This window comes from Stegostoma tigrinum, chromosome 19, assembly GCF_030684315.1.
Source record: "Stegostoma tigrinum isolate sSteTig4 chromosome 19, sSteTig4.hap1, whole genome shotgun sequence".
NCBI classification, from domain to species: Eukaryota; Metazoa; Chordata; class Chondrichthyes; order Orectolobiformes; family Stegostomatidae; genus Stegostoma; species Stegostoma tigrinum.
This window is the reverse complement of record NC_081372.1, coordinates 56,036,250-56,055,752: the sequence shown is the minus strand read 5'-3', so window position 1 is coordinate 56,055,752 and position 19,503 is coordinate 56,036,250. Positions and strand designations below refer to the sequence as shown.

The 19,503-nt window shown below is 45.5% G+C and overlaps 1 protein-coding gene across 3 annotated transcripts in view; it reads right to left on the bottom strand.

Annotated features, from left to right (window-relative positions):
- Positions 1–14,005: 14,005 nt before the first annotated feature.
- nelfcd (negative elongation factor complex member C/D) overlaps positions 14,006–19,503 on the bottom strand; it is a 44,977-nt gene continuing 39,479 nt past the window's right edge. For all 3 annotated transcript variants that reach the window (XM_048549988.2, XM_048549990.2, XM_048549989.2), the window contains one exon: positions 14,006–19,500. In XM_048549988.2, the coding sequence (XP_048405945.1) occupies positions 19,466–19,500 (35 nt within the window). In that variant the 3' untranslated portion in view covers positions 14,006–19,465. The remainder of the gene's footprint in view (positions 19,501–19,503) is intronic.

Sequence of the window (19,503 nt, the reverse complement as noted above, 5' to 3'; positions counted from 1 at the left end):
TCACTTAATCTGAGACACAAAACACCTCAGTAAAGATGGGGTCATCAGCCTGAAATTTTTAGCAGTTTTTCTCTCTCTCTTTCCACACCTGCTGAATATTTCCAACATTTTCTGTTTCCACTACTCTGTCATCTGCCTTACTCTGTAGTGGCAGAGGTCTGGCTTACTGCTTTCATGGTGACCAAATTGGACTGGGCTGGAGAATCTGAGATAACAAAGTGTGGAGCTGGATGAACACTGCAGGCCAAGCAGCATCTCAGGAGCACAAAAGCTGACGATTCGGGCCTAGACCCTTCATCAGAGAGGGGGATGGGGAGAGGGAACTGGAATAAATAGGGAGAGAGGGGGAGGCGCACGAAAGATGGATAGAGGAGAAGATAGTTGGAGAGTATAGGTGGGGAGATAGGGAGGGGAAAGATCAGTCCGGGGAGGATGGACAGGTCAAGGGGGCGGGATGAGGTTAGTAGGTAGAAAATGGAGGTGCAGCTTGAGGTGGGCGGAGGGGATAGGTAGGAGGAAGAACAGGTTAGGGAGGCGGAGACAAGCTAGGCTGGTTTTGGGATGCAGCGGGGGAAGGGGACGAGATGGGCTGGTTTTGGGATGCAGTGGGGCAAGGGGAGATTTTGAAGCTTGTGAAATCCACATTCATACCATTGAGCTGCAGGGCTCCCAAGCGGAATATGAGTTGCTGTTCCTGCAACCTGCAGGAGGCCCAGGATGGACATGTCATCTGAGGAATGGGAGGGGGAGTTAAAATGGTTCGTGACTGGGAGGTGTAGTTGTTTATTGCGAACCGAGCGTAGGTGTTCTGCAAAGCGGTTCCCAAGCCTCCACTTGGTTTCCCCTATGTAGAGGAAGCCACAGCGGGTACAGATTGGCAGATGAGCAGGTGAACATCTGCTTGATGTGGAAAGTCATCTTGGGGCCTGGGATGGAGGTGAGGGAGGTGGTGTGGGGGCAAGTATAGCAATTCCTGCGGTTGCAGAGGGAAGTGCCAGGTGTGGTGGAGTTGGAGGGGAGTGTGCAGCCGCACCTCCATTTCCTACCTACTATCCTCATCCTGTCCCCTTGACCTGTCCGTCCTCCCCGGACTGACCTATCTCCTCCCTCCCTCCCCATCGATACTCTCCTCTCCACCTATCTTCTGCTCTATCCACCTTCAGTCCACCTCCCCCTCTCTCCCTATTTATTTCAGAACCTTCTCCCCATCCCCCTTTTCTGATGAAGGGTCTAGGCCCAAAACATCAGCTTTTGTGCTCCTAAGATGCTGTTTGGCCAGCTGTGTTCATCCAGCTCCACACTTTGTTATCTCAGCTGAGCCTCACTTTCAGCATAGCTAATCAACTCTCCAATAGCGAGTTTTGAGAAGATTTGTAGCTCAGGTTGAGGTTCTGGATGTGAGTTTGCTCGTTGAGCTGGAAGGTTAGTTTTCAGACATTTCGTCACTTTTTTTTATTTGGAAAAATATACTTTATTCATAAGATGTACAAAAAATAAAACATATTTATACACCTACCCAGTCATGCAAGCCGCTCCGGGTTACCCAGGGGGTACGTACACCAACTAAAGGAAAAAAACAAAAAAAGAAGAAAAAAAAATCAAAGCAAAGAAAACACCCCAGCAGTCATCACCCAGCACTGTCCCAGTTGGCCCCCTGACCAGTTGGGGAAGGCGCCAGCTGGGCCCAGGTACCAGATAGGGCCCCTTTTTCTATTCTGGACGAGGGGTTTCATACCGTGGTCTTTCCGCACCGTGCCTTAGCGACGGCTGCCCCAAGCTTTAGCGCGTCCCTCAGCACGTAGTCCTGGACCTTGGAGTGCGCCAGTCTGCAACACTCGGTCGGGGTCAGTTCTTTCAGCTGGCAGACCAGCAAGTTGCGGGCAGACCAAAGAGCGTCTTTTGCCGCATTGATGGTCCTCCAGGCGCAGTTGATGTTGGTCTCGGTGTGCGTCCCGGGAAACAGCCCGTAGACCATGGAGTCCCGTGTCACGGAGCTGCTCGGGACGAACCTCGACAAATACCACTGCATCCCCCTCCAGACCTCCTGCGCATAGGCACACTCCAGTAGGAGGTGATCGACAGTCTCGTCCCCCCTGCAGCCACCTCGAGGGCAGCATGCGGTGGCGCAGAGATTCCGGGCATGCATAAAGGATCTCACTGGCAGAGCCCCTCTCACCGCCAGCCAAGCAATGTCCTTGTGCTTGTTTGAAAGTTCTGGCGATGAGGCATTCTGCCAAACGACTTTGGCAGTCTGCGTGGGGAACCACACGACGGGATCCACCCTCTCCTTTTCCCGAAGGGTCCTGAGGATACTACGTGCTGACCACTGCCTGACGGCCTTGTGGTCAAAGGTGTTTCCCTTCAAAAATTTCTCCACGAAGGACAGGTGGTACAGGACAGTCCAACTACTCGGAGCGTTCCGCGGCAACGAGGCTACGCCCATGCTTCGCAACACCGGGGACAGGTAGAACCTCAGTAAGTAGTGACACTTGGTGTTTGCGTACTGAGGATCTACGCACAGCTTGATGCAGCCGCACACAAAGGTAGCCGTCAGGGCGAGGGTGGCGTTCGGTACGCCCTTTCCTCCATTTCCCAGGTCTTTGTACATGGTGTCCCTGCGGACCCGGTCCATCCTCGACCCCCAAATGAAGTGGAAGATGGCCCGGGTGACCGCAGCGGCGCGGGTCCAGGGAATAGGCCAGGCCTGCGCCGCATACAACAGTACCAAAAGCCCCTCGCACCCGACAACCAGGTTCTTACCCGCAATGGAGAGGGACCGGAGCGTCCACCTGCCCAGCTTCTGCTTCAATTTGGTGATACGCTCCTCCCAAGTCTTAGTGCATGCCCCAGCTCCATCCAACCAAACACCCAGCACCTTCAGGTAGTCTGTCCTGACGGTGAAGGGGATGAACGAGCGGTCGTCCCAGTTCCCAAAGAACATGACTTCACTCTTACCCCTATTGACTTTGGCACCCGAGGCCAGTTCAAACTCGCCGCAGATGTTCAACAGCCTACTCACCGACCGACGATCGGTGCAGAAGACGGCGACGTCGTCCATGTACAGGGACGTCTTGACCTGAAGGCCTCCGCTGCCTGGGATAGTCACGCCCTTCAGGCTCACGTCCTTCCTGATGGATGCGGCGAATGGCTCCACACAGCACACGAACAAGGCAGGAGAGAGCGGGCAGCCCTGCCTGACTCCAGATCTGATGGGGAAAACTGTCCAATTCCCACCCGTTGATCGAGACTGCGCTAACGATGTTGGTGTACAGCAGCCGGATCCAATTGTGGATGCCCTCCCCGAACCCCAATTTGGAGAGGACGTCCCTCGTAAGCATGAGAGACCCTGTCGAAGGCCTTCTCCTGGTCCAGGCTGACGAGGCAGGTGTCCACCCGCCTGTCCTGCATGTAGGCGATCGTATCCCTGATGAGCGCGAGGCTCTCAGCAATCTTCCTGCCCGGCACAGCACAGGTTTGGTCAGGGTGAATCACCGACTCCAGGGCAGACTTGACCCGGTTGGCTGTGACCTTGGCCAGGATTTTGTAGTCCATGTTCAACAGTGAAATGGGACGCCAATTCTTAATTTCTTCCCTCTCCCCCTTCCTCTTGTAAATGAGGGTGATGATGCCCTTCCTCATGGACTTGCACATTTCCCCTGCCCGAAGCGCACTATCGTACACCTCCAGCAGGTCCTGGCCGACCAAGTCCCACAGAGCGGAATACAGCTCGACCGGTAAGCCGTCGCTCCCGGGAGTCCAATTCCTCTCCAAGGACTTGAGGGCTCTGGTCAGCTCGTCCAGGGATATCGGCCGGTCCAGCCACTGCCTTGTGCCGTCGTCTAAGACCTCCGTGATAGACGACAGGAATGACTCGGAGGCCGTGCTGTCCGTGGGCTTCGTGTCGTACAGTCCGGCATAGAAGGATCTGCTGATCCTCAAAATGTCGGGCCGAGACGATGTCACCGAGCCATCGTCCTCCTTCAGCTGGCTAAGCACAGACCTCTCTTTGTGCACCTTCTGAAAGAAGAAACGCGAGCACGTCTCGTCCTGCTCCACGGAGCGGACCCTGGACCGGAAGATTATCCTGGAGGCCTCCGCGGTGAAGAGCGAGGCTTGCTGGCCCCTCACCTCGCGGAGGTCCTCCGTGACATTGACCCCCATCAACTGCAGAAGGAGCAGGTTCTGCACCCTTTTCTGGAATCGCGACAGCTTTCCCCGCCTCGCTCTCGCCTTCCGAACACCCTTGAGGACAAAGAACCTCTTGATGTTCTCCTTAACCGTCTCCCACCAGTCGCCCAGAGACTCAAAGAGGGGTTTCACGGTTCTCCAACCAGCGTACTCCCTCTTAAGCTCCTCGACGTTCTCTGGGGTCAACAGAGTCGTGTTGAGCTTCCACGTCCCCTTGCCGGCCGGCTGGTCGTCCTGTAAGTGACAGTCGGCCAGCAGGAGGCAATGGTCAGAGAAGAACACCGGGCTTGATGCCAGTCGACCTGACCGAGAACGCCTGTGACACAAACAGGAAGTCTATCCTTGAGCGAATAGACCCTTCTGGTCGCGACCAGGTGTACCTCCGCTGCGCTCCATCTGCAGGGGTGCTGAAGACGTCCAGCAGCTTGGCGTCCTTCACCGTGCCCATCAGGAATCTGGACGTGACGTCCAGTTGACTCCCCCCACCCGCTGTCCCCACGCCGGATCTTCCATCTGCATCGATGATGCAGTTGAAGTCTCCGCCTAGGATGACCGGCCTGGACGTAGCCAGCAGGGGTGGAAGCTGCTGCAGGACGGCCAACCGCTCACTCCGTACCGCTGGGGCGTACACGTTGATCAGCCTCAGGGGAGCGTTCCTGTAGGTGACGTCAGCCACTAGGAGGCGCCCCACCACCACCTCCTGAACTTGAGAGATGGTGAAGTTGCGCCCCCGCAGCAGAATAGCCAGGTCCGAGGAGCGACAGTTGTTACCCCCCGACCAGATCGAAGGCCCACAGGTCCAGGCGCCGGACCATTTCCCGTACCTGCTGAGGTGTGGTATCCCGCACTCCTGCAGAAACAGGAGGTCCGCCTTGACGGTGGTCAGGTAGGCCAACGTGGACACACATCTTGCGGTGGACTTGACGCTGCGCACATTAATGCTCGCAACTCGTACCCCCATTGTGGGCAGTGACCGCAGTACCCTCCCCAAGTCCAAGGTCCAGCCCCTCCATCTGTCCCTTCATGCCCATTGCTCGGGCTAACTGCTGGACACTCTCCGGGCTGAGGAAACCATCCGTGCTGCCTTCTGGGTGGCGTCCCCCCATTGGGGGTACAGAGGCAGGAGAGTCTGGCTCTGGGTCAGGCTGGGGATGCGCTGTTTCCTCCTTCTCGCCTGGAAGTTCCGGGGGGCCCTCCAGGGCCCCAGCGGCACGTGACTGGGTGTCGGAGAGAGCCTCAGGACGCCTCCCGTCACCTGGAAGTGGGGTGCTGCTTTCCTTCTCCCTTGAGATCTTTAACTTCTGCTTTGGGCGGGCCCTCTCCGAATCTCCCTCGTCAGAGGAGCTCTTATAGCCCCCCTGTAGCTGCCTCTTCCCGCCTGATGGTTGCGGTTCCTCGGCCCGCCGACGCGCCTTCCTCCTCGCTTTCCGGACCGTCGTCCACTCCCCTGGGTCACCTGTCGCTGCCTCCATCGACTCCGGGTTGTCGGGGGGGAGCGGAGCCTGGAGGGGCGCTTTGCTGGCCTCGGGCCCTCCTGCACGACCTGGCCCTCCTGCACATTAGTGCGGTCCTTGCAGGGCCCTGGTGCCTTCCTCTTCTCCGGGGGGGGGGGGGGGGGGGGGGGGGCTGGCCCCGCATTGCCCCTGCCAGCGACCTGGGCGTAGGTGGTCCCCCGCCGCGGGCATGTCCTATAGAGGTGGCCCGCTTCCCCGCAAAGGTTGCAGCTTTTTTCTTGTGGGCAATCCTTTGCAAGGTGTCCCTCCTCCCTTCAGTTCCTGCAGATGGTGGCTTTGCAGTCGGCCACCACATGACCTGACCTACCACAGGCATGGCAGACTTTAGGTTGCCCTGCATAGGTCAGGTAGCCCTTGCTCCCGCCGATCGCGAAGCTGGACGGTGGGTATACAATGTTCCCGTCCGCGCCCATCCTCAGCGTCACCTTGACCTGCCTCTTACTGGTCCAGATGCCAAAGGGGTCCATGATGTCAGTTAGGTCCCCTTCCACCTTCACTTACCTTCCAAGGAAGGTCAGGACATCAACTGCTGGCACATGCGGGTTGTACATGTGTACAGTCACCATACGGCTCCTCTGCGCTGGCATCACAAACAGCGGGACAGCGGTCAATAGAGAGAGGGGGCCCTCACCTCCTTTCTCCTCGAAAACCTCCAGGAAGCCCTCGCAAAGTTTGGCACTCCTGAAGGTTACATCGTTAAAAACCTCCTCTGGGGAAATCCTGCAGGCAGTAAATGTCCGCAGCAGCGAACCCACAACAGTCCAACAGGACCCTCTTCATGAAGAAGGTGCGGTCCACAGGTGCACCTTCATCCACCTTCTTCACGGAAACACGGATGGTGTTCCGGACCCCCTAACCTGGGGCAAGAGCACTTGCCGCAGCCATCGTTGCAGGTTGGCTGCTCCCCTGAACCAGCATTAGGCCGAAGCCAGCATTAAGATCCACCGGTTGCAAAGGTGCACAGCCAATCCGACGTCTTCCTTCCACCTTCAACACAGCGCTCTCCTCCTCTCGGTCCACAGAAGAGTGGGTCTTCATTTTGTTCCAGATGTAAGCTGGTTCACTGAGCTGGAAGGTTTGTTCCCAGATGTTTTGTCAGCATTCTAGGTAACATCAACAGTGAGCCTCCGACGAAGCGCTGGTGTTGTGTCCCGCTTTCTATTTATCTGGTTAGGTTTCCTTGGGTTGGTGACATCATTTCCTGTGTTGGTGATGTCATTTCCTGTTCTTTTTCTCAGGGGATGGTAGATTGGCTCCAAATCAATGTGTTTGTTGATGGAGTTCCGGTTGGAATGCCATGCTTCTAGGAATTCTCGTGCGTGTCTCTGTTTGGCTTGTCCTAGGATGGATGTGTTGTCCCAATCAAAGTGGTGTCCTTCCTCATCTGTATGTAAGGATACGAGTGATAGTGGGTCATGTCGTTTTGTGGCTAAATGTCTGAAAACTAACCTTCCAGCTCAGCAAGCAAACTCACATCCAGAACTCTCCAATAACCAGAGAAAGCACTAGAAAATAGGACCAGTCCAGCACAGTGGACCAAATGATTTCCTTCTGTGCCATTAAAAATTCTAAGACTGTGAAGTAACTATACTTTCAATTCTACTGGCTGAACATTTAAAAGAACTGGCTGGTTTTTACAATGCCAAATTATAAAACATTTAGGAAATCCAGTTCAGGCATTATTACAAATAAACAGCATACAAAACTAGACTGACAATGTAAACATTATCATTTTAAGGTCATAGCTGATTAATGCTATTCAAATAAATTAGGGATTTGCACCTTTGACAGTCTGTCTGCTTTTAAGAGCATGCTTGGATGGAGCTCACTCTAACTTAAACAAGATAATTAGTGGCAATTTAACTAAAAATGTTTTTAACTAATTTAAGTGTACACTGGCTACTCAAAGATGTTTAATAAATCTTTTAACTAATAACAAGCAGCTGGGGATTTTCACAAGAACAATTTCCAGCATTCAATTTATATTTAAACAAACCACAACCGTTTTAGAAATGATTGCCAAATTCTATTCTTCTTTTGAGGTAATCACTGCAAATGGAGAAAAGCAGAAGTTAAACTAATCATGGAAGGTCCAGATCAGACTGCATCACGTAATGATGAAACACACAAGAGATTAGTGGTGTTTCAACAGTTGGATATCCAAACCTCATTATACTAAGAATCTCCAGAAACTGAAGATTAAAACTTAAAAATGTTACTGTAAACAACACTATTTTTACAAACAAAACAGTATGCTTTCATTTTCTGTTCTAATGTTGTTAATTAACTTACCAACAATATTTGAGATGGAGTAAAAGGGTATAGGGCTGTGTCATGCAATTGGATAACAAGATTGCTCTACATTGGTTTAGAAAGCATGAACAGACAAATGGATGACAAGGTCGATGGAGAAATGCTGACAGCAAGAAAGAACAAAGAAAGAAAAAACGAAAGAACGAACACTGGATGATCCGTGTTGGCTATTTAAGGCTGACACATCACTTGAGGAGCTGACAATCTGACTTCTTCACTAGATTGAGAAGAAAAATTGGTTTGAAAATCTGTACCTGCAACCTACATTTTCCTTCAAATAAAATGTGCTGCTCCTATGAATAAGTGTGTCCAAAAAGCAAGCACACAGGTTTCTCTTTCCTTTTACTGATTAGAAACAATGTTTTAAATCCACTTTTAAGCCAATCAACGGTGTCATCTGAAATTAAACTATCACTGCGGAGACATCATATGCACAGAGTTCGCTTACATATGTATGTGTATGATTACTTGACTTTAATTGTATTAAAGGAAATCAGAAGTCATATGAACATAGGAAAATCAGAAGACTTTTCAGTCCCTCTAGACTGATCTACTTGTGTTTCAAATTCCCATTCACCTCTGATAACCTTGTTTCTCTTGCCAACAAGAATCAATTCACTTTTGTCTTCAAGTTATTTCATGACCTTACCTGCACCACATTCTCAGGCAGCGTTCCAAAGTTGCACTGTCCTGAGAAAAGACTTCCCCTCCTGAAAAGATGACCCAATTGTTAAATAGTGCCCTGAGTTCTGAACTTGCCCACAGCAGAAAACCCATTTCCGTGTCCACACTGACAGAACCATTAGGATCTTATCAGTCTATCCAAGCTTTTCATACGAGATAACTTGGTCATTACAGCCATCAATCTAACAAACCTCCTGTGAACTACCTCTAATACATCTTTTCATGGATGCAGCCACCATCGATGACAGAAATGTAATTTCTTTACAGCTGAGGTTTTTGATCAGTGTTTGAATGAGTTGGAAAAGAGATTTCAGTATACAGTGTCCTGTACAAAATAACTGCAACAAGCAAACCTTGCATGTTCCACAGAGGGAAAACTGCCAGTCTTCCATCACTGTGAAACAGCTGTTGTACAATCGAAAGGATTGCCACAGGGAAATCAACATTCTCACCCAGCACTAACTTCTATCCATATGATATTCCTACCCTGAGCTCCAGGTTAGGGATCTGTCCCTGTAAGATTCCCATTCCAAGAAATTGTCACATTTTGTGCCATTTGGGCCACTTTAATCAATTTAAGTACACTAAATTTTCCAAGAACATTTCATTCAAAAGATCAATTTGGATGAGGTGCCAGACAAGTGCAGATTCCCTTCAATTCTGAGATTCCATCACATGCTCTCCAATGCTGTTATGCAGTTTAATAATATGTAATAATTTTATAATAATCATTGAAAATATTAAACACAAATATAAAAATGCAAATTATATTTAACTTAGTTACAATGTTTCTTACAGGATACTTACTGCAGCAATGTCCAAAAAATTAATCTTTAATTCCTGCAAGATCAAGGACAATTGACAAACCTTGGAACAATAATTTATATTTAACAGAAAAGAGTCATAAGCACAGAAACAGGCGCTTCAGTCCAACAGGTCTATGCCGATCAACAAACACCGAACTACACCACATCCATTTTCCTGCACTTGATCCATAGCTTACTATACCCTGGCATTTTAGTTCTCATCCAGATGATTCTTACATTGTTTCTTTAAGACAATAATATGTCCAAAGGCACTTCATAGAACATTCTCAAACAAACTTTGACGGTGAAGGAGGAGATATAAGAGGGTGAGCAAAAACTTGGTGAAAGAGTAGGTTTAAAGCCACCTTAAAGGAAGAATGAGATGGAGAGAGGCAGAAAGGTTTAGATATAGAGCTTAACGCCTTTTAGCACAGTCACCAATGGGAAGTGAGTAAAATATTTGAAGTGCCTCTTTAAAAGAACTAATGAATTAGTCCCCTGTCTTTCCATCTTCTAGTGTTGATCCAGCTCCATTCTGAAATATATTACTGGATCAGCTCCCATTACTTCCAAGCTGTGGATTTCAGATCATAACTTGCTGCCTAAAGGAAAATTCAATCCCCTCAATTCTTCTATCAAGTGCAATAATTTATGACGTTAACAAAGGTTGGTAATAATAAATGAAATTCAACGGGTCCTGTATAGTTCACCCCATTTGAACTATGGCAACTCAACTTGAAATGGTTGGTCCAAAACTTCTGCTTAACACTTCACCAGGAGGAGCTGTTATCTAAACTTGCTTCTTTATAATCATGGTGTCTTTCATTCAAAATGACTGGACCTACACAAAATAAATGTCATAACATGGTTCAACGATCAGACCCGAGTCCGCAAGAAGTACAGCAGCAAAATGTGACTTCAAAAAGCAGAACATCTGTGAAAGGAGAACACACAAACAACAAAGTCACGTCTTACCCAGACATAGTAATGTAAGTCATTTAAAAATACAAAATATATGTCAAGACAAGGGAGACGTTAGCCAAACAAGATGAATAAACATAGAAATTTAAACGGAGATGCCAAAGAAAATCTGTACAATGGAGGGCTACAGGAAAATACTAACAGGCTTTCAAAGGGTTTTCTGAATGTAAAAGGAACACTGTGGAGGAAAACAGCAAAAGAACTCTATACTTTTAAAAGGATGTGGGTATCACTGGCACTTATCACTTATCTCCAGTTGCCCTTGAACTGAGTGGCTTGCTAGACCATCTCAGAGGGCAGGTTAAAGTCAACTTCAGTGCTGTAGATCTAGAGTCAGATGTAGGCCTGACCAGTTAAGAATACTGGATTTCCTTCCTCAAAGGATATTAGTGACCCAGATGGACTTTTACAACAACTGATGATAATTGTGCAGTCCCTACTACTTAGATTTGTTTTCAATTCCAGATTTTATGAAGTGAATTTAAATTCCACCAGCGGTTTTGCGATTTGAACCAATGTCCCCAGAATATCACCTCTGGAAAACATGACACTACCACTATGCCGCATCTTCCTTTTAAGTTACATACATTTTACTTAATGTTTAATCCAACGTAGCAAAAATATTCAAAGAACCTTTAGTTGTGTGTGGGTTCACATCCAGATGCTGTGATACAGGTGACCATAAAAACAGAAAAACCAATGAATAAGAGTCATTAGAGGCGCCAGACAGATCTTTTCAAAAGTTGACATAGCTATATTTCCAGAACTTGTACAATCTTATCCTTGTTTTGCTTCTGAGGTACCAGAATACTAAACCATGTTGATTATGCTAATCCTCCTGTATCCGCTGTTCCTGAACAAATTCATATTCTCCTGCACCATGACTAAGCTGACTCAAATCTTACCTCATCTGATCATAAAGGAGATGTATGTGACATACTCCGACTGGGTTAGTACTGATGTTCAATTATCATATCATAATTTTTGTGTCAGAAATCCACTTTCTAATTTTAGACATGTCCTACTACACAGACTATCCACAAAGAACATCTGCAGTTTTTCACTGCAAAGGCCACTAAAAGAATGAGAACTAAATACTAACATTTAGCCTTTAGCCGATTCGACTCAAGCTACACAATATATGGAAACAGCTCAAGGCACTGGCTATTGCAAAGACTACGGGCCCTGACAACATTCCAGCAATAGTACTGAAAACTGGTACTCCAAAATTTGCCACGCTCTTAGCCAAGCTATTCCAGTACAGCCAAAACACTAGCATCTACTCAACAACATGGGAAATTTGTCAATTGACATCAAGGGCACATTTGACGGAGTATCAAAGCTGAAGCCAGTGGAAACCAGGGGAGAAAATAGGCTTGGGCTGACAAGAGACAGTTAACATTCGCTCTCACAAGAGCCAGGCAATGACCATCTCCAGCAACAAACAGGCAGGACCATGGCTCAATGGCTAGCTTTGTTCCCTCATAGCACCAGGGACCCAGGTTCGATTCCAGAATTAGGTAACTGTCTGCATGGGTTCCACTGAGCACTCCGGTTTTCTCCCACAGACCAAAGATGGGCAGGTAAGGTGATAAGTTGTCTCAGTGTCCAGGGATATGTAAGTCCCTCCAAGCAGAGGAGATAGCGCAAACAAGTCCATGCTGGCCTCCAGGACACACAGAGGCCGGGAGTCTGCACTGGCTTCACCCTGGGCATCGCCAATGACACCCAAGGACAGGAGGTAAGGAAAAAGAAGAGAAAAAACCAGAAAAGAGAAAAGAAACGGACAAAGAGGACAAGCTCAGCAGTCCTATTCTGCGACTGTCAACACGGATCTTATCTTGGAACAAATTGCTCCTTTTCTGAATTTCGGACAGTGACTAGACTGATACCGCAGTGATCAGTGCTTGGGCCCCAGCTATTCTCAATACATATTAACAATTTAGATGTGGTAACTACATGTCATATCTCCAAGTTTGCAGGTGACACAGATCTGGACAGAATGATATGTTGTGAGAAGTAGAAAAACCTCAATGTTTTTGACAAGTAAGTGGGCAAACACATTGCAGGTTCAATTTAATGTGGTAAATGCAAGGTTAAACACTTTGGAATCAAAAACAGCCAGCTGATTATTATCTGCATAGCAACAGTTTAGGAAAGGAGGAGGTGCAACAAGACCTAGGCATCCATCATACATCAGTCATCAAAGTAAGCATACAGGTGCGACAGGTAGTGAGGAAGGCAAATGGTATGTTGGTCTTCTTAGCAAGAGAATTTGAGAAAAGCAGGAGGAATGTCTTGATGCCACTGTACAGGACGTTGGTAAAGGCCACATGTAGAGTATTATGTACAGATTTGTTCTGCTTATCTGAGGAAGGAAGTTTTAGCTAGTGAGGGAGCGCAAAAGGTTTACTAGCCTGATTCCTGGGATGGTAAGTCTGATGTACAGAAAGAGATAGAATTGGTAAGGACCATATTCACTGGAGTTTTAGAACAATGAGACAGAATCTCGTAGAAACCTGCAAAATTCTAACAAATTAGACATGGTAATACATGAAGGACATTCTCAATGACCAGAATCAAGTGTCAATGTCTAAGAATAAGGGTAGGCCATTTTAGAACAAAAATGGGCAGGAATAACTCACCTCAACAGTGGTGAGCCTGTGGAATGCACTGCCACAGGAAACTGTTGAAGCCAAAATAGGGATGGCACGGTAGTTAGGACTGCAGCCTCACAGTGCCAGGGACCCGGGTCCAATTCCAGCCTCGGCAACTGTCTGTGCAGAGTTTGCACATTCTGCCCGTGTCTGCATGGGTTTTTTCCAGGTGCTCCGGTTTCCTCCCGCAGTCCAAACATGTGCAGGCTAGGTGGATTAGCCATGCTAAATTGCCCGTAGTGTTCAGGGGTGTGTGGGTTATAGGGGGATGGGTCTCGGTGGGATGCTCTAAGGAGCGGTGTGGACTTTTTGGGCCAAAGGGCTTGTTTCCACACTGTAGGGAATCTAATTAAAACACTGGAGACCTTCAAGAAAGATGTAGATACAGTTCTTAGGAATAAAGGGATAAAACGATACCTGGAGAGGGTGGGAGCAGAGCACTGAAGTAGATGATCAGTCATAATCAAATTGCATAGCACAGCAGTCTCAAAGGGCTCCTGCTCTTATATTCTATACTTCTATGTCACCAGTGCCTACATGTGTGAAAAAGGAAACTCCTACAATCTGGCAATCGAAGAGGATTGGAGACCCTAGCCCACAGTGGTGTACAGGTTTCACCGCACACTTACTCTTCTTAGGAATGGAATTTTTAAAACATATTTCTTCTTAAAGTGCTAAGCTAAAATGTAAATCACTGAGATACACAAATTAGTTTACATTCTGTGCCTCAAAGATAACTGAATTGATGAGTGATTTTATTTTGAACCAAGATGTAACTACATAACAGGAAAAAGAAGAGAATAATATTTGGTTCCAAGGGATTAAAATCATAACTTGAATCAAAAAAACCTTGAGAATCACTTTATTTTGCACTCAAGTCGAAGACACGTATAAAACAGACAACATCTTCTCACAAAAGGTCCCAGTTCAACAGAAATATCATTTGGAATAATCACCACATTTGGTTTGTAAATAGAATTAGCTGAATACTTCCTAAAGTATATGAACTGAGACAGTACTCTAGGATCTACTTCAAGTGAATTTATCCATTGTCTTGTTGATTTACTCTAGACCACTGTTTTCCAAACCTTTGTGTGTGATCCCATTTTCAATCCTCAGAGATCCAGGATGAAAATTTGGCAGCATGAACAGTTTGATTGGAATGGGTGGTGCTCACTTTGCTCTTCTCTCTCCTTTCACCACTCCCTCATCTTAACCCCTCTCACTCTCCCTTCACCGCTCTCTCATGACACTGCCTCCCACCTCTCCAGCCTTTCACCACCTTTCCTAAAATTCCTCCAACGTTTTCCTCATCTACCCTTTGAGCAAGATGATGAAAAATCAGGCTAAATGAACACCTATCTTTTACGTTGTCATACAGCAGGAAGGAGCAGTCCGTCAACGTTACCCCCTCTGTTATGAAAAACGAGAGCGTATTAAAGGGTTCACACAGCTGTTACTATCAATCAGAGCTCTCCAGCAGCCATTTGTGCTTCAGAGTCCCCGATCCCAACATCTAATCTCTAATGATGCCCAGTTTGAGAAACCTTGCTATAGATGTCAAAGGTAAGCTGAACCTAAGATGGCAATTGTTGACCCAGTCAAATCAAATCAGCAGAAAGACCAGAGTGTAATTCAACCTAACTACTATCTACCAGATAGGATACAGAATAAGTCAATTGAAAATATTACGTATCAATGGAACTGGATTATTAACTCGAACTGCAATGGAGGTAGCAGTGCCATTAAGCTTAATGGTTTCTTATACAACCATCAACAAAATCTAAATCATCAGGACTATAAGTTGCACAACATGCCACAATTAGCTGGGCTTCACCTAATAATACCGCATCAAAATAGAGAATTACATGTGAATTTTGCTTATTTTGGTCTATATTTAGTATGTCACTGTGTGCTTCCACTATACAGGCTCACCTTTAATGATCATACAAAGAATCTTTGAGTAGTAGGTTACGGTGGTCCTGGCTGTTGTTCATCTTCTAAGCTTTAGAGATGCTTCTACATTAAGTTATTATCTGTGTGTTATTTTCTAGATTAAGCAGACTGGCATGGACTAACTTCCTAACTGATGAGTTGCATTAGTTTTGCCATATATTTACGAAAAACATAAAGCTGAAAGACCACTCTTTTGACATGTCTTTTAGACACGATACGAGCATAATAAATCCAGTCAACTTTGCAATCTCCTCCTCAGTAACATTCGGGGACTTATGTCAAAGTTGGGAGAACATAAATATTAGCAAGACCCTGACAAAGAGTGATTCCCTGAGCATGGTTATCACTCAATCTCCCAAACTGCTCCATCTGCATCATCCTGGCCCACAGGTAATGATATTGTAGTGACATCAATGGATGAGTAATCCAGAGCCCCATGCTCATGTTCTGTGAACAACAGTTCAAATCCCACCATGATAGACAGCAAAATCAGAATTCTATTTGAAACAAATTCTGGAGGAAAAAAACTCATCTGATGGTGATCACGTAAGCACTGTTGTAAAAACAAATTAGCTCACTTTTGTCCTTAGGGCAGAAAATCTTTCACTTTTACCTGGTCTGGCCTTTATGTGACTCAACACCACTATATTTTTAACCACCTTCTGGGATTAATGCTAGCTAATGCTAGCCCACAGCTCATTGATTAAATAAGATAAATCACAGCTGAATGATGATGAGTAGAAATAAACAGCAAAGGAAAGAATTCTCTGGTAAGAGTAAACAATAGGTCCCTTAACAGCTGTCCTGCAGTGTGGCACACTATATTTCAAGCAATACTGGGGATTGTTAAGGAAGGTGCAGCGATAATAATTGGGGATTTTAATATGCATATAGACTAAAATAATCAAAGTGGCAAGGGTAAGTACAATATTTTTTTTCTTGGTGGAATATGTTGGGGAACCAACCAGCGAACAAGCTGTTCAGCATTTGGCATGGTGTAATGAGCTGGGATTAATTTATGATCTCATAGTAAAGGATCGTCTAGTGGAGACTGGTTGTAGCATACTAGAATTTCACATTCAGTTAGAGAGGAAGAAACTGGAGTCCCAAATTAAGATTCTGAAGTTAAACAAAAGTAATTACATAGACATGAGAACAGATCTAGCCATAGTCGATTGAGCAGGAAGACTAAAAGGTAGGATAGTTGATGAGCAGTGGCAGTTGTTTAAGGAGATACTCAGTTCTAAGCTAAACACATTCTACAGAGAAAGAAAGATTCAAAAGAGGGAAGTAAACATCTATGGCTAAGTGAGGAAGTTAAATAAGACAAAAACTAAGGCATACATTGCAAAGGTGAATGGCAAACTGGAAGACTGTGAAACTCTTAAACATCAACAAAGGGTTATTAAAAATGTCACAAAAAAGAGCAAAGATAAATTATGAAAGAAAACTACTGCAAAATTACAAACAGCTAACAAAAGCTTTTGTAAGTATAGTTAAGGGAAGGGAGTAGCTAAAGTGAATGTTGACTCTTTGGAGGAAGAGACTATGGAGTTAATAGTTGGGAACACTGAAGTGGTAGGTCACTAAATCAATATTTTGCTTCAGTTTTCACAGCGGAGGACACAAGTATTATTCCGGCAGTTAACAAATAATGCAGAGGTTACAGAAATGGAGGTACCTGGAACAATCATCAGTAGAGAAAAAGGACCGAGTAAACTATTGGAATTGAAGGCAAAAAAGTCCCCAAGGCCTGATAGGCTACATCCTAGGATTGTAAAGGCAGTGGCAGCAGAAACAGTGGATCTATTGGTTATAATATTCCAAAATTCCCTGGATACAAGAAAGGGTCCAGTGAATTGGAAAAATGTTACCATAACAACCTTATTCAAAAAGGGGGAGAGGCAGAAAATAGGAAACTACAGGCCAGTTAGTTTTACATTGTCACTGAGCAAGTGTTAAAATCTATCATCAAGGAAGTAACAACAAAACCTGTGAAAAGTCAAAATACAGTCAAGAGTCAGCAGTTTTATAAAGGATGTATCATATTTGACCAGTTCGCTAGTTACTTGAAGGTACAGCAAGCAAAATGAATAATGCAGATCCTTTAGATGTTTTATATCTGAACTTCCAGAAAGTATTTTACAAGATGCTGCACAGAAAGTTAAAACACAAGGCAAGATCACATGGAGTTAGGCGTAATTTATTAGCTTGAATAGAAGATTGACTAACCAACAGATAGCAGATAGTCAGGACAAATGGGTCTTTTACTAATTGACAAGACATATCTAGGGTTAAGTCCTTAAGGCCCCAACTATTTACAATCTATATTAATGACTCGGATGTAGCAACAGGAAGTACTATAGCCAGGTTTGCAGATGTCACTAAAATAGGTGGGCGAGGACGTTATAATTAAGAAACAAGAAATTTGCCAATGGATATGCAAACATTAGGTGAATGGACCAAAACTGCAGACGATGTTTAACATGGATAAGTGTGAGGTTATCCAATTTGGTCAGAGAGATAAAGGTCACATAGAGAGAAATTTCAGAGTGCTTCAGTGCAGAGGGATATGGTGTCCTCATGCATGAATCACAGAAAACTAGTAAGCAGGTACAGCAGTAACAAGGAAAGCAAATGGAATTTTAGCATTTACTGCTAAAGAAATGGAGAAGAAAAGTACAGAGGTATTCATCTGTTCAAGGCATTAATTAGTCTGGCGTCCAGTTTCAGTTCCCTTACTTGACAAGCAATGTTGTTGAATTGGAAGGGAATTCAGAGGTTCCAGATTGATTCCAGAGATGAGGGGCTTGTTTTCTGAACGGAGATTGAGCAGTTTAGGCCTGTACTCTGAATCCTCTCTAATGTTTAGAAGAATGAGAGGAGATCCAATTGCAGTACATAGGATGCTAATGGGGGCTGAAATGTACATGTAAACAGAATGCTTCCTCATGTAGGGCAATCTAGAATGAGAGGGGTCATTGGTTTAGGATTAGAGGTATCAGATTTAAAACAGAGATGAGGTGAAATTGTTTCTCCCAAGGAGTCATAAATCTATGGTTTACTACTCCAGAGGGTCGTGTGTGCTGGGACATTGAGTAAATTTGAGGAGGAGATAGAGAGATTTTTAAATTAGTAATAGGTTGAAGGGTTATGAAGAGCAGGCAGGAGAAAAAAATGGGGTTGTATCGGCCATGTTCATATTACACGGTAAAGCAGGCTCAAGGGGCAGACTTGCCTATTCCTGCTCCTAGTTAATATGATTCTAAAATTACATGACGTACAAATTTGTTTTAATCTCAGCAATAAAAAGACAGCTCAGCCTTTTCTTGGCTTAACATTTTTCTAGGGTTTTTTCATATTAATGTAATCAGACTGGAAATGTTTAGGGCCTGCAAATGAGATATTAAAGGTAACAGAATCATATATCATAGAATCCCTAGAGTGTGGGAGCAGGCTTTCAGCCCAAAACCCACAGTGACCCTCCGAAGGGCATCCCACCCAGATCTACCCAACCTGCCCTCCCTAGTCCTGCAACCCTGCTTTTCCCATGGCCACATCACAGTCTGCACATGCCTGGACACCACAGGCAATTTAGCATGGCCAATCTACCTATTCTGCACATCTTTGGAATGTGGGAGGAAACCAGAGCACTTGGAGGAAACCCAAGCAGACACAGGGAGAATGTGCAAACTTCACACAGACAGACGCCCAAGGGTGGTATCAAACACGGGACTCTGGTGCTGTGAGACATTAGTGTTAACCACTGAGCTACCATGCTGCCCGGAGATACCTTTACCTCTGGTGTCAGAATTCCTGTTATAGTGGATGCTGCTAATGGGCTCTAATGTTTTTTGTACTGGAGGACAATTATAGTGAAGTTGCACAACCAGTATTCTGTTATTGTTCGTTTGGGACATTGGAAGAACAGTCTGTATTAGCAGCCCAAACTGAACATGAGAAAAAACATGAAAAACAACACATACAAATAAAAACTTTAAGTAAAGTCATTCATGAAAACAAGGCCGACCCAAATATTTATTTTGACCACACCACTTCCAAATACTGTAAAATTTTGAGACCCATTTTAAGGAAAAAAAACACAAAAGATGTTTCTACATTTCTTCTTTAACTGTTAATTATGTAAAAATATATAAATACATTATTTTTCTTGCAGATTGCTAATGGCTCTCATTCAATAATTCCTGTATCAGCTTTATAGCATGGCCAAGTGCCACAGGGATTCTGCAGATATTCCACCATTTCCAATCAGTCTTACTGCTCAAAATGTCTCTCTCTTCTTGTTGTTGGTCAGGATGAGGTTGTTCGCTGCTCCTGGCACCATTTCTGTGTCTTGTTCACAGTGCTAGTTCATCATGATGAAATTGGATTTGCAGTGTGCTG